General features: G+C 38.1%; 1 protein-coding gene across 1 annotated transcript; it reads right to left on the bottom strand.

The window, feature by feature from the left end:
- Positions 1–431: 431 nt before the first annotated feature.
- On the bottom strand, positions 432–12,031 carry scyl1 (SCY1-like, kinase-like 1). Its single transcript, XM_056257287.1, has 18 exons — positions 11,861–12,031; positions 10,913–11,053; positions 10,452–10,574; positions 10,146–10,366; positions 9,201–9,291; positions 8,921–9,076; positions 6,217–6,375; positions 5,988–6,095; positions 5,736–5,849; positions 5,334–5,489; positions 5,043–5,231; positions 4,838–4,913; positions 4,537–4,731; positions 3,138–3,256; positions 2,928–3,008; positions 1,729–2,070; positions 1,505–1,583; positions 432–1,374 (listed from the first exon to the last, which is right to left on the bottom strand). The coding sequence occupies exons 1-18, from the start codon at positions 11,966–11,968 to the stop codon at positions 1,250–1,252; spliced, it is 2,583 nt and encodes an 860-aa protein (XP_056113262.1). The 5' UTR covers positions 11,969–12,031; the 3' UTR covers positions 432–1,249.
- Between the last annotated feature and the right edge of the window lie 4,413 nt (positions 12,032–16,444).

Genomic DNA, 16,444 nt, shown 5'->3' with positions numbered 1-16,444 from the left:
TAATTAATCCCAGGGATCCCAGTAGTTCATCATTCCTGCACAAGGATTTTTAGGAATAATTTTAAAGATAGAAAAGATTTATACAAAATGTAGCCAATTAAATATCGGCTGAAGCTAAGGACAACCTTTTATTCTAACTCTGGGAATTATTATTAAAATTCCTTTATTTCCAGATATGACATGACTTAAAAATAGGAATTGAACCAAATATGTAATTATAACACTTCCCCTCCCCCATTTAGTCACTGCAAAATCTGAAGCTTGTTCTATTTTAAATCTGCACTTTCAGGGTGCCATCTCACCACTGACAAACAAAAAAAATCAAGGAGGTGCTGTCATCTTCCATTATGTATTTTTGAAAGGCAACATCCGTTCAGTTAGACTTTTGTTATTATTTGCTGGACTAAATTCTGTGAAACATTGCAACAAGATTGTGGACAGCACATCTCCAAAGACAGACTGTTCCTCTTTATTATCATAAATATGAAGCTGAATTTTACATGTGTGTTTATACAGTACATGAATTACCCCTTCTGAAAATATTGCACCAGATCTCACAGACTGTCTCATTTACTAAAAACAAAATCATCTGTTGATTAGTTTATTTTATTTACAACATAAAAAGTAACGCCTACTAGGAATGAAAAAGGCACAAACCAGAAATAACAGCAACATCCACCTCACCCTGTCGTATGGCAAAGAAAGAAAAAAACACAATGCCATTCATGAGTTGCAGTGTATTCTTCCAGTGAATTCTTTCTTTGTTTTGAAAATATTCATCTGTTTATACATGCGCTAGTACTGGCATTGTTCCACCTAGGATCATGATTAAGTTAACAGCATGTTTACGTTTCTCTACATCATCCATTTTCAAAAGTCCTCCAAGTCCACATTCAGGGCAAATCTGTCCATATTTAATGTATAATCAGTGTACATACATACAAATATCTAGGATTATATTGTTCAAATTTCCCTCGACTCCCAATACTTCTCAAAGCAGTGAGTTCATGCACACTCAGTAAACTATGATATTGTGTAATATAAAAATCATAGTACTGTGAGGAGAGTAAAGGAATATCATAGTTTATGGTGTCAGCTGTTCCCCAGAAAGAGTTTCAGTTCTTCAAAGTTGCCCAACATACAGACAGCTGTGAGGCTCCTCCTCCTCTCTGACATCACGGAATGTTTCTTTAAAATCTCGCAGTCCTTTCATCTTCAAATAGTCAATGTTCTGCTGTACCTCCAGTGCTCAGTCCAGTTTGCGTGCCCCCAGTTTGAGAGGACCCTTTGCTGCCTTGCGCTCTGCACGTTTGGCCTCCAGCTCCTTCCGCCTTTCTTCTCGTTTCTTCTTTGCCAATTCTGCTTTACTTAAACCTGAGGGAGCAAGAGAAAGTGTGGTCATTTGGGCTTTACTTTCAATTTCCTCTCCTTCCAACACAAGAATGAATCTGAATTTTTAAAATACGCTTCAATGTGTAACCTGGCGAAACAAAATGACTCTGACCCTGATCTCCATCCAGTGACTCCCAGTTTTCTTCTGTTCCCCAGTCTCCAGCACTGTCTGCGTCCCAGCCATCAGACTTCTGTGGACCAAAAACACATATCTTATTTCAGTGACTTGCAGGGATAAAACTGGGCTGGAACTATGATCTGGAATGGAGTTCCACCACCTTTAGCAATTCACAATTAATGAAAATATGACCTATATCTCATCCACCAGAGACTTACCATAGTACTTCGTTGTGACACACTGGAGAACAGATCGGATGTTACTGACTTTCCTTCTGCTCCATCCCAGTTATAATCGCTGGCCAATCGTACCCCTTCTTGCGCAGAGCTTATGCTGGCACTCTTTGGAGCCCCAGTTGAAGATTTTTTTTTATGTGTTGGGGTGAAACTCTCAGCTAGACCACCTTCATCATCCCAGTCGTTACCCCAGCCCTCATCAGTAGGTGAACTTTGACCCTGACCATCTGCTTCTTTCTCATTAGACCAGCTGTCGTCGGCATCCCAGCCTGAGCTCCAATCAGAACTCTGCTTCTTCACTGCCTCAGTGGACTTCCGACCCACCTATGGAAAGATATCAAGTGTATAAAAGATAATAAATAACTTAAAATAAATAATTGCTTTATTTGTGAAGTGAAATATGAATAAATAGTATTTTTTTTATGTCAATTGTCAGCATTAAATTGCAATACACACACATTATGTTTTTCAACAGCCCTATTCGCACAGGATTAGTACTATCTGGGGACCCCGTGTGATTTAGAAATTACCCCCCCACATCTGAATTTCGTGTGGCGCATTCGCACGGGATAACCGAAGCCTGTGATTTTACTCAAATTTACTGACTTATCTTCCGGATATGACATCAATAGGCTATTGCTTGGAAATGTCTTGTCTAGCTTTTCTAATATATATTATGACATAAACAGAATAATGTTCCTTACTGCATGCTGCTATACATGTTATTCATCTCCATCTAATCATTCTTTTTGTTTTTGCTTTTCTGATGATTTTCAGCCTTATCTTTCTGCAAATTGTGTAGTTGTATGGTGTAAAGCGATATGACCCAGCACCCAAAATACTATCAAAACACTCCATTCTTCACGAAAGATGGATAAAAAGGCGCACATGAAACAAAAACTATGTATATAAAAAATTATATACGATCCCGCCAAATCACAGAGATGCCGATTCGCACGGGACTAATATTATCACAGGACCTCGGTGTTCGGCGAAATATGGTAGTTTATTTGCGGGGGAATTTTTTACTTTACAAATTACAAACATGGCCGATTCGCACGGGATTAAGATCACAGACAACCTCCACAATTATTACATATGACTAAAGGTCACCAGGTAATACTAATCCCATGCGAATAGGGCTAATGTCAGTAAATAGATATGCATGCGAAATCACCTACACTGCTTTTCTTCTGTGTTGAGGACACTGCCGGCCAATCAGAATGCAAATCGTCTGGATCTGTTTGTACTTTCTCAGGATCCTGTAGGCACACAGATAAGGAATTATTCAAATTTCTCAGTATTCATTTGTATGCTAACTTTTTATAGTATAAAAGGTCAAGTACTGAAAAAACACTAGACTTTGCATAATTTGAATAACCATCAATCACCTCAAGGCTTCCCCAATCTTCATCATCCCACCGATCTCCAACTGGCTCCACTGTTTCCTCATTCGATGTCTCTGATTGGATCCTACATGCACTGGAAGTCTGTGCTCTCATTTCTGGGCCTAAAAGGAAAAGAGGAAGTTGATGAGATGATAACTCAGCACATCTCATTTCAATATTTATTTCTGCTCAAACTTTTGTTTTAAATGAATATTTGGCTGATTTGTAAAAAATTAAGATTGGAGAATAAAGTTGTTTGAAAGGCTGAAAACTAGGTTATAACATATCTAATTAACCATTTAGAAATCTGAAATTGTACTTTAAAATCTCTTATTGAAAAGTGATTACTGAATATTGCAAATCACACTTCAATATCTCTGCATAAAGAGAAAAAAAAAAATTGTAAATAAATATGCAAACTTTATTTTAAAATCTCAGAATGAATTTTTTTTGGTAAGGTAAATTTGTTAAAACGTTTTGTGGCAACTGCTTATATAACTCACTTTCTTCCTATTCAATATTTACTTCCTTGATAATCTTCATTCCACTTTCTCCATCTATTCTTTATTTTAGGTCCCTCTTTTCTGAAATGCGACATCCTTGATGACTTATGCAGCCGACAAATGCGACCTTCAGAGGCTTTCACCCCGGAGGAACCTTTTCATAGTTCCTAGAACTATTGGCGGATGTTCCCGGTTCTTGGCACGTTCGCACCGCAGGAACTAGGAACGATTTTAGTTCTAGGAACTCTATTTGGAGGAACTAATTTAGCAATATAGGAACTATCCGTGACGTTAGTGTGCGCTGATTGGCCAAATGCACACGAAACACCAGCACCCGCCATTTTTTAAAAGGCTGTGTAAACACGCCGATTATAGCCTATATATTTACTCCAGAAACTAACTCTACGAACATGGAAAACAGTGATAGATGGGCCTCTTAACCTTTACGCTGAGGGGAAAATCCAACCCAATTATTAGGGTACCAAGCCAAACATGATTATGGATTTCTGCTCAGCTAGCAACACTGGACATCAACCACACGGTATACCAGATAACTTTTCATTACTGTCTACTTTCTATGCATAACAGTTCTATCTAATAACGTATTATACAAGACAGTTAGACAGATCATAAACTAATTGAACACGGAGAATGCGAGCACTGTGTGCTCAGCCTCTGGCGTTCTCAGCGCCGTCAAAATAAAGGTCTGCCGCACCGTCAAAATAAAAGTCACAACAACAAGCGTGGCTAACGCAACTTCAGAGTTCCTACTGGCGGTGCGAATGCAACCAGGAAAACGTTCCTAGGGGAACCATTAGTTCTCGATGAACCACCCTGGTGGTTAGTTCCTAGAACTATCCGGTCCGAAAGCCCCTAAAGCTTTTTTTCTTGTAGCACACCTTTGTTTTCATTATTTGTGGTTACTGGTCCAGCAGTAGGTAGAGATGAGGTGCTGTTTTCAGCAGGCGGTGCTTCCGAACCAGCCGGAGCATTTCGGATGAGTTTGGAGGTGAGAGATGAGACACCTGTTACCGCCCATCCTGCCCATGTAGCAGCTGACCCTCCTGTCTGCGCTGACGCAGTCACATCCTTCTCTGCAATTGAACCATTTAATTACATTAACATTACGTCATTGAGATAACTGAAAATTAGCATTTTAGTGAACAATCCTTTTAAGATAAGGGACAACACATGCTATACCTATTTCAGTTAGTTTAGAAGGGTCTTCAGAAACCGTCTCCAGCTTACTGAGGAAACTTTTTATGGCTTTGAATGCCTACAGGACAAAAAACACTTTATAAATTGTAATTTTCAAAAATGATGGATTAAACACCCAAACCACAGAACATATAAATAGATACGGTGTCATTGTGTACCTCAACTCCTGCAGTGCATTTTTCTTTACCTGATCTCTGACGTTTTTGTCTGGATCCACAGTCAGTGTGCACAGTGTGGGCAGGATACGATTGGAGCTTTCAGCCACACTATAGTACTGATGGGTGGCAGCGAATCCTAGCACGCCTGCTGCACGCGAGGCAGGAAATGGATCTTTAGTTGCCCGTGAGAATGCAGAGATTAATACACGCTGGCGCATCTGAGAAAAAAACCACAAAGGAAAAACAACGCAAGATTGTCATTTAGAGAAAAAAAATATGCCTGAACAAATAGAAGATTATGGGTTGTTAGTTGAAGTTACCCCAGCATTGAGGTAGGGGGCAATTTTGCCCAGGCAAACAGTGGTGTTGCAGCGGATGGGGCCCTGATCGTCTCGGGCTTGCAGTCGTGCAAAGTGACGCATCAACTCTTGATTTAAATTGGTCTCGTTCAGTTTAGGGGCCAACAGAAGCATGGACTATAGGAACGAGAGAAATTAAAAGAAAAGTAATTAAAAAACATATTAAAGACTAATAAGCATGGTGCTAGTAATGCCAAGGACATGGGTTCAATTCCCAGGGAAAGCATGAGCTTGAATGAAAAGTAAGTTGCTTTAGATAGATCCATTTGAATGCAGTTAAATGCATAAATGTAAATGTATGCCACTATCAATTACACTAACTGAGTGTCAAAACACTGGAGACAAGACAGAGCAAACAAATACCTTTACAGTCTGCTCTCGAATGGCAGGGTTTGTGTCTGTGAAACCATGAACCACGTGTGGAAAAATCTGAGAGTTAACTGCTGGTTCATTCAAATACTGAATAAACTGCTCCATCTGATAAAAGGAGAGACAAAAAAAAGAATTCATTTAGGATTGTGAAAGTGTCTATGAAAGAGTCAGAGAGTTGGGATGACTAAACTGTAAGGTAGAGACTCTTACAAAATCTACAAAAAGCATTGAAGTCGTGTATACCTGCTGTAGCAATCGTATCCTCATGGCACGGTCAGTAGAAGAGAACATCTTCACTATGACTGGGATGATTTTCTGCTGGTACTCCTCAGCTGACAAATACTTTCCTACCTACCACAAACAAAATATCGCTATAACGGTATTAAAGGAACTTGCTGCTCAGGATGCCAACCGTCTCTTTACAATGTACAACATGGGTAAGAGTCAATGCAATACCAAAAATGTCTATCACCTTAAATAGTGGTGTAAGAACGACAGCGCCAGCATTGCCAAACTCAAAGGCTGTAAGGAGTTGAGGCAGCACTTTATGTTTACAGAAATCTTCAGGGAATGAATCAAGATTCTCACTCAGGTCCTGGAAAAACTGCTGCTTCTCTGCAGGTTCTTTAATCTACATGAACACACACACAAGTAGTCTGATCATTCAATACATAATTTGCATTGCAACCTTTACACTTGTAACATGCAATACAAAGAGTAAAAGATCAAAAACAGTCTGGGGTCAGTAAGATTTTCTTAAAGGGGTCATATAATGGTGCATGCACTTTTACAAGTTGATTGTACTGAAATGTGTGTTGGCAGTGCCTGTACACAACCATCATATAATGATAAAAATCCATCCAGTGGTTTTGTTTTAATCTCCTTATATGTTTTCCCCTGCCTCAAATCGAGCCGTTAGACCGTGTGACGTCACACGCTCGGAAGCCCCTCCCACGATTGTTGATTGACAGGAGCGTCTCAACACAGACCCGCCCTCGCGGGTGAGATCAGCTCCATGAGAGAGCTGTCAATCATAGTCTGCGCGGACCGGCGCGGTCATTGTTGACATGCTGGAGCACTGTCTATGAGCAGAATGGCGTCTAAGCGATTGTGGTGTTCTGTTCTTGGGTGTAATAACGAACACAGTCATTTTAATGTTCCTAAATCCGAACCGCTGAAGACGCAGTGGCTGTGTTTGTTTTCGAAGGGAATATTCCCCACGAGCAACGTCAATGCGTTCATGTTTGCGCAAATCATTTCTCACCAGACTGCTTTATAGACGAGGATCAGTATAAAGCTGGATTTGCTAAGAAGCTGCTCATGAAAAATGGATCGGTAGCTGCTACCAGATATTCGTGTTCCTGCTGAATCTCCAGAAGAACGGAAGTGAGTGTAACGTTTTATTAAACTTTATATTAATATATTAATCTTTGCAAATCGCTAGCTGCACGCTTCACAATGAATGCGTCTAAGGTTTACACTCAGGGTACATTACGGCATGTTTTCTATGTATGACGTTCTCAATATAATTCATAATCCCACGTTTATACTGAACAACGCGTTATGGTTATTGAGTTACAAATGGTGTACGCCAGAGCTCTGGTGTACGCATAGAACAGAGGGGCGGAGTGAGCAAAGCTCATGATCATTTAAAGTCATATGCACTGAAACGGCGTGCTGAAAACAGAGCTGTTTTTGACCAGGTAAAATAAGTGTTTTCTTACAATACTAATGAGAATTTTTAATTAAAGTATATTACAAACTTTTAATTTAGACCCTAAAGAATCATATTAGCTTGTACAAAAATGCCATTATATGACCCCTTTAAAGAAATTAAATCGTTTATTCAGCAGGAATATATTAAAGGGATACTTCAGGATTTAGCATTAAGCTTTGTATTAATAGAAACCCAGTAGTATTTTCGAATTACCGTGCTTTCCACCCTCATATCGCCCTGAGACGAGAGATTTATGTATTTTTTGTCTGGAAAAAATCCTCCGATGACGCAAAAATCGTCATTTTGCGTCATCGGAGGATTTTTTGGCCAGAGGCTAAAGCCTACGGTCAGTAGTAGGGGCTGTCCCGCATGTTCTCAACCCGCCCATAGAGGGTGGGATCTCACTCACAGAATGTACACATAGTGTCAGCCATATTTTTTTGGAAGCTAAGCAAGCAGGTTCTTGGTCTGTGGAGAAAGCTGAGTAGTAGGGGTTACCATCCTCTTTTTCCCAGACATGTCCGGCCGTCGATGTCCGGGATTCAGCTTTTGCTTTCTGCAGTCGTCATTCATTGTTTACATGCACACCTTTTGTTTCAATCTAACTGAATTCATTCCGATTGGTGAATCTGAATGTAGTGTTTACATGAACGCTAAACAAGCGATCGGTTGATGTGCGTTTTAACATTGCCAAGAAAATTCCCGCTCCTCCGTGAGAGATACGAGACCGGTGCGTCTCACAGGTGTTGGCCGCTCATCGGTAATCCCGCCACCGGCCTCGCGTCGTTCTCCCGCGGCCCTCACTCGTCCTGCTCGCCACAGTAAACATAATGAATGGCGACTGTAGAACGCAAAAGCCGAATCCCGGACATTTTTGGCCGATCTTGAAACACATTTTCGGGCAGACTCATCACGGAGACTCACTAGTAGCCTAGACTTGTTGTTTAACTACTGCGCTCCGTTACCGGTAGGCGTGGCCTCCTAGGGCAGCGAAGCAAGTGCATTCTGGGAGTTGTTGTCTTTCATCCACATAAGCCAAAAATACATTTTCTGGCGTTTCTCAGTCTAGAAAGCTCCAAATTCAAAAATAATTTCACATTTCTTCTACATAAATGACCCATTTTAAATACGCATTCATCTTTCCAGAGGTGAAGTATCCCTTTAAATTGGTCAAAAGTGTCAGTAAACACAATTATAATGTTGCAAAAGATTTCGATTTCAAATAAATGCTGTTCTTTTTAACTTTCTAAATAAATTACATTTTAAAAAAATTAAAAAATAAGTAAAGAAAACAATTATTTTTAACTGTGATAACATTTCACAATACTAATGTATTTTTAGCTTTGGTGAGCACAGGACACTTAAAAAAATCTTACCAACCCAAAACTTTTGAACGACAGTGCAATGCAACACAATACAGGCTCCCAGAATAAGCTGAATACACAACAGATTTAAATACCTGTATCTCTTCCAGAAACAGACAGCTCTCCACAAAGCTGTTGTTCATAAAGCCTCCAGGAGATCTACAGTTCAGTAGGAACCGAGCAGGGTTGGGACGAATCTTTGGGTTTGCACCCACTAACTCACAGTAATGCGGCACTAACTGCTTTGGAATCTGTGAGTAAACAAGGTGGTTTAAAAGACCATGAGGATACATAGCTTTTAATCTGTTTGTCATAATAAAAACTACTAAACAAAGCTATCATTGCAGTTAACACTAATCAAAATTGATCTGGTACCTTGCCCAGAGATCGTAACGAGGAGGCACGTGGTAAAGTTCCATTAAATACTTCCCAAATGAGACAACCGAGACGCCACACATCCCCTGTCCTGAGATCATAAAGAAATGCACAACAATGAGCTATGGCTGATTACAAATGCATTTTTTCCTGAACATTTCAGGTCCAGTACCAGTCTAAGGTGACACAGAAATCTTCATTATTCAAACATAAAAAATAAGTTAGACTATAAAGTACCTAAAACACAACTGAATACAATTAATTGTACTCAATTGTAATTGAGATAGTGGTAAAATACATCAAGTAATACTGAGTGAATTTGATTTTTTTTTTTACTAGAAGATCCGTTTAAAAAAATTGCAACTGAAAAATTAAACACTGAATTATTAACACTCAATTGGTCGCCAAAATAAATTAATTGCAACAATTCTATCAAAATTAAACTCATTACAAAGGGGAAAATGTGTTCTCTTTTGAATCCCCATGTGCAACAATGTGAATATGATAAATGTGGCAGCTCATAAAACAAATACCAGAATGTAAATTTTATATACACATCAATTAAATGCGATCCATTTCCATTTGTACTCTTCCCAACTTAGGCAAAATGGTGCCTGTTTTCAAGTACAATGAACAGGACTCACATTCACCAATGAAATCTGACAACTGTACTGCCTCATAAATTTTGTTTCTAAAAGCTTGAATCATGACAACATTTTTTTTTTTTTATAATTCAGGCTGGACCAGCCAATGCATGTGCAGTCATAAGCACGTGTCTCATACCGCGTGCTGCACTTTCTCCCAATCAAAGTAATATGAGTGCACTGTCTTTGTGTATCTAAAGTCTTTGAAGTCCATTCAGAAAATGTAAATAGCATACAGGGAATAGTTGGGCTGAAAATGAATAAAGAGAACTAGAAAGAGTTTTCTGTTTGTACAAGTTACCATTTTTCTCCGCCACTGCCGGGGCTCTCTGGGGGATCATATCTCTCCATGTCAGGGTTGATCACTTTAGGTGGCGGTAAGGTGATGGAGTCTCCCTGGTCAGAGCTCACATGATCCAACCCTCCAAGCTTCCATTCACCAGCACGGTCCACAAAGACGGCCCACATGCCCAAGTTATTATGGTTGAGATGGCAGTCGTTCACCAAGAAGCTCAGCGCTTTCTAATGGGAAAGGAGTGACAGCAAACTGTACAACTGAACTAATGAATGAAATATTTTTAGCCAGTGTATTTACTTCAAAACTAACCACAATTTGATGAAGGCCCCATGACACCTCTAAATCACTCGCACCAGTCTTCTCCGCCTGGACCTTCAAGTGTGCAGCCAGAGGGGTCACTGGCTCTGTGACGATGTACAAGCTTTTCTCGGTCTGATGTCCAACAGGAAAATAAAGTTTTAATAAAGAGTTGTGATTAAAATGCCTTTTCAATAATTACAATTAGGATAAATCTAGAACATAAAAAGTTTGTGTACAATCTCCCACTAACATAAAGTGTCTAAAATGATTCTAAATATTTTATTCTGGCATTATTTCTTATAATAAGAGTCTGTTATTGATAAGGTGTTACTTTAACAAAAACCTCACCTCAACCTGAATAATCAAGATGAAATGAGAGCACAAAGATGAGGCATTGTTTGAAGAGAACAACCTTCCTATTATTCACAATCACACTGATCAACTTCATTTAATCCATACAAGGTCCTTACCTCCAACCCATCTACGTAGGACAAGATGTTGGGATGTCTGAGAGTTTTGGTGCGTTTGAAAGCCGCTTTGGCAAGCTGCGTCTGCTCCTCTGTTCCCTGTGAAACCTCATACACAAAGACTGACACCAGCTCACCAGTGGTCTGGAATAAAAAGGGGGTACAAGTTAGGTTAAGTTACAACTCATCTGTATACTGCAAAGAAGAATAGTGCAATTTAGGAAGATTTGCACAACCAGAATGTCCTGATTGACTAGTTTTTAAATAAACCAAGCCACTAATACAGCCCAATATCAACAACTCAACAATATTTTATGCCGTCCTGATGATTGATCTGTCATTATAATGTTTATCAGAATATTATCAATAATTATTTATGCATCCAAATAAATCTAACACATTTATAAATATAATATGCCAATAATTCTGGTAAATGGTGATCAGATACAGTTATTAATATGGCATGTCAGGACACGTGTACAGTAACGTTACACACTAACAGTGCAGCTTTTTTTGCTATCATACATCATTATACGAGTGATGGCAGTGCAATTATCGATACAAATAAGGTATCACATAAATAAATGAATGCACACCATTGTGCTTAGTACCACAATAATATTTCAGCTATTTAATGTGACAGCAGTTTTCTGTTGACGTGGCCACATCAATGTTACGTACTCTGTTGAAAGGATGACCAAATAAACCTATTTTTCTGCATTTAATAGTCGTATTATCTAAGCCATATGCACCAAAGGATGTTGAGCCATGACCATGAAAACATACAAGCTTACAAAGAAGTTAAATGTGTTTTTGAGTTGCTACTTCGCCTTTGCTGTTTTATTCGCTCATGCGTAATGCTGAGGGGGATGTAGCTAAACTTTAGACCGAGGATTCAGCGGCCTGCTGCGACACTATATGCCTTTAGATTAATATGTCAAGTCATTTTACCTTGCGCTTTCCCCGACTAAGGGTCCATATGCCTGACTTTTCTTGGTTTTCAGGTAAAATTTCATAGTTGAAGTCTTTGGTAGGATCCCGTGCGAAAAAGGACCACATCCTTCCCCGTCAGTCCAGCACACGGTGTTGCTGTAGGACGGACAGCGAACCAATAGAGGGCGCAACTGTTCCGACAACAACCGAGAGAGACTCCGCCAAACAAATGTCACGCGACCCTGAATCCTCCTGGAGCGTGTGCTGTGCTATGCTGAGTTCGGAACAGCATGCTAGCCCTGATTTATTTTGTACGCCGTGCATCCTTTGTTACGTTATTATCTTGTTCTAGTTATTATAAATAGTCATGTTGGCATGAATTCCATTAAAGTTTAGATAATCCTGGGGAGAACGGGTCTTTATAATGTAATTTGATGATGCAAGTCTAATTCCAACAAAGTGTCTAGCACTTATTTTGTGTTGTTTTCTCTTAAATTAGAATATTTTTCCTCGAATAATATTTGTTAATTATGTCCTCCACACTAACATTCATAGATCATATTTTTGCGATAGCTGGGTAATACTGAACACAAAACCACACTGGAACATTCAGACAAGATACAACTAGGCCTAATCAAGGCTAAATGTGTTCCCATGAAAACGAAATCTGTATTTTTAATATCATTTTGTACAATGTTTGGCTTAATACTGTTACACATGATCTTTTACAAAATATATAAAAAAAAAATTGATAAATTTAGCTGGCTGACAATCAGGGCCATGCACAGACCTTTTGAGGGGCATGTGCTGAAACTGAAAAAGGGCACCCCCCTCCCTTTTTTTAATATCAAGATTATTTAGTAAGCCTACATAAAAGGAGGATATGGTCACATCTTCATGACAAATTCAATACAAAAAAATAATAGTCTCAAAAGCTTTAGATTTATTCACTATTATTAACAACCATAATAATAATAATATAGATAATATAGATATACAGGGCTTCAAGGCTTCTTTAAACCATATTACAACAGCAACCTTCTGTGAGCCATGCTTGAAGATGTTTATGACTTCACTGTGATGTCCCTCTTTATGGCTATGGGGAGAAGGTCTAGTCTCTCCTCTGAGCAAAGGCTTCGGGGTTGGTTCTTAATTAACCTCATTTTTGAAAAGGATCTCTCCACAGTTGCAGTTGATGGCAAAAACCTGACACTGTGGAGGACCAATGTTGGTCTCTTGAAGGTCTCTTATTCACTACACTTTCCATAAAATAAGCCAGCAATGAAAAAATGATAAAATAGTGTGAAAAGTACAGTTGCAGTGAAAAGCATTTCTGAAGGATCACATGACAGTCAGCTTTGACCACGGAAATAAATTTCATTTTAAAATATATTCAAATAGAAAACAGTTATTTTAAATTGTAAAAATATTTCACAATATTACTGTTTTTGCTTATTTTGGATCAAATAAATTAAGCCTGGGAATGAATGAAATCACAAATTACATTATGGATGATAAAATATAAAGATTTCACAGTGATCTTCTGTAATGTGTTTTTTTTTTTTTTAGTTACTACTACAACATTACTGTAGTAAAGCCATGTTTTACTACATTTATACATGTGAGGGCGACCGGAGAGTATATAAAATAGCCTACTATAGATCCAAGAATTAGACAGCGAATACGTCCATATTAACAGCCTTGAATTAACCATAATGTAATATTATTACCATAACATGATTAAATGTTAATAAATTAAGTGTATCAGCAGCAATCATAAATCAAAGAACACATTTCTTAGAAATATATGTGACGAGGATCACTCGTCGATTTGTGTAGTTTCAGTACGAACAGTGCGGGGGCGTGCATGTGCTTATGATTTTCCGATGGAAAACGGCGCCGGCGGCATCATTACATTTTCATCAACAGCTTACCAACTAAATTGTTATAGCTATATAGGCGCTCAGTTTTTCCTGTTGTAAAATACATTTGGTCAAAATCGCATTTTATAAAAAATGAAATGCTGCTGTATGCACAGGCTATTTAAGTGTAGGCTATTTGGCTATGACTATGGCAAATGTTAGCATAGTCCTCTCTCTCAGGTCCCACATATCTTAGTCAGACATCAAATAAATAAAATATGAGCTTTTATAGACAACGTGTTTAGTACTTATTTAAACAACAAGATCTTAGTTTACCCTTGCAAAACTGTCTGCTGTGCGGCCGCTGCGGAGCTTCAGTTCATTCAGTCACGATAGAGGGGGCGGAGTTATCAGCTTTACTGACAGTTTGAGGATCGAACAAGATTTACACAAGCTCTATTTAAGATCTTTCATTGGCTAAATATTTTTAAAACAGACAGATAGACTTAAAGGATGACTAATAGCATTCATTTATATAAAAAAAATAAAAAAATAAAAAAAACATCACCAAAAAAAAAAGGGCACTTCGGCAAAAAGGGCATGTGTTCTGCACAGGTTGAGCCTATATGGGGAGGCTGCAGACCTGGAGCCGGCAGATATACGCCCCTGGCAGTTTTACGCCCCTGCAGTTTTAGGACCCTGTTGTTCCTGATGCGTCCAGTAGAGGTATATATTGCGAAATAACATCATTAAATCGACGCTTACACATTAATAACCCGTCCATAGACTTGACAATTTTGTGTTTTTTGTTAATTTAAATGTAAACGTTACAGTGTAGATCTCCACGGATTAAATTTTCTGTAGATATTCAGTTGGGCTTCACTCTCTTCACTCAACCTACAGAAGACTATTTGTTTTTGTGAATTGAAAAATTAAAAATACACATAGTTGGATCAACTATGTGTTATGACAGGTGATGCTATGACCTACTGCAGTTATAGGCCAATTCACCGTAGGTTTTTATATACAGGAGACTGAGTGAAATATGTTTTTGTGAATTTATATAAAGTCACATTTAGATATTAACTATATTTAGCCCATTAGACATGCAGTACCGTGTACTCCTATGGATCCTCGATGAAATATCTGCTGTACTATTCTATTGGTCATCATACAGCTACAAAACAGTGTCCTACACAGCATTTTATGAAGACAAACACAATTTATCCCTTTTCTAAAATTCCATGGGCCATTTAGAAGATATAGACAATATTGTTGTTCACAAAAAATATTTATTAACACCATTTATGAATTATGATGACTCCCCTATGGTTTGCCACTCTTCTTTTTTTTTTCTTTAACTGCTCCTGCTCACTGATGAAACATTTAAAAATTAAACATTAAAAAAGTTAAAAAGGACATCCATGGTGAATTTGACCTTGTCTCTCTCTCTCTCTGTGTGTGTGTGTGTGTGTGTGTGTTTCTTTAAGTAGCTAAAGCAAACACACCTTTATGAGATCCAAATTAAAGAGAACTTGGTAAAGACAGAGTATGATAAAACCCACATTAAGTGCACATACCCTACATTTGAGTCCAGATCAGTAAGCTATTTTAAGAAAAAATGTATATTAAGATATAAATGAGATAATTAGATCATCTCATTTATAAGAAACAACTCAAACCAGAATCTACATTCAAACCATATGGGGAAAGTTTTTAATGTGTTTTAATGTATTTGAGTGAGTGTGCAGTTTAACTCTTTACTTAGAGAGAGAGAGAGAGAGAGAGAGAGAGAGAGAGAGAGAGAGAGAGAGAGAGAGAGAGAGAGAGAGAGAGAGAGAGAGAGAGAGAGAGAGAGAGAGAGAGAGAGAGAGAGAGAGAGAGAGAGAGAGAGAGAGAGAGAGAGAGAGAGAGAGAGAGAGAGATTTACATACCTATTATAAATGTGTCTTTTGTGTGTTCACACCATAGACTGTAAAAAAAATCAACATATTTCCATTATCTACTGTAATATTGCTCTATAAACCATGTGGAGTATGTTTTAATGCAAGGAGTACACAGAGTCTTACTAGAAGAGGCCAAGCTAAAGACAGGCAACAAAAGAAAATTTAAATTTAAATTTTAAATTGAGTAGAGAAGATAGGGGAAGCTAAACCTACACGTGGTTAGCTAAGTTTAAGCCAGAGAGAACATAAAGCTGTCAAAATACATTATAGACCCATCCATTGATATATAAATTAATTGATATCTACCCTAGCTCTATCGAGCTAATCGTTTATAAATAATAAATGTTGCATCATTGCTAAAAAACAATAACTTTAGCAGATTATTTAACATACAAATGACAAAATCTATTTTTGTCAGATTTTAATTCTAACGATGTTAAACTTGCTTATACGGTATTATTACTTTGTCTTCTGGGCAAGTTTCATCTTCATAAAGACAGAACCATTCAAAGTAGCCTAATCCTGATTCTAGAATATTCTCCTCTGATATAAAGTTCTTTTTTTTTCTTCCTTTAAGAAAATGTCAGAACCTTTAAACTCAAAGGTTTATAAAACAAATAATAGCATTGAGTCTGTTGTAAAGAACCTTACATGTTTTTATATTGACAAAATGTAATATTGCATTGATTTGTGTAACCTAATTCAATCTCTTTTGATGTCCGTTTACTTACCCCCCTTGTTTTTTTGTTAAACAGATAATTTAATCCGTGCAGATCTACACTATAACGTTTATA

The sequence above is a fragment of the Rhinichthys klamathensis genome, unplaced genomic scaffold (genome assembly GCF_029890125.1).
Source record: "Rhinichthys klamathensis goyatoka isolate OS25496 unplaced genomic scaffold, OSU_Roscu_1.1 h1tg000136l_1, whole genome shotgun sequence".
NCBI classification, from domain to species: Eukaryota; Metazoa; Chordata; class Actinopteri; order Cypriniformes; family Leuciscidae; genus Rhinichthys; species Rhinichthys klamathensis.
This window is presented reverse-complemented; position numbering and strand designations above follow the sequence as displayed.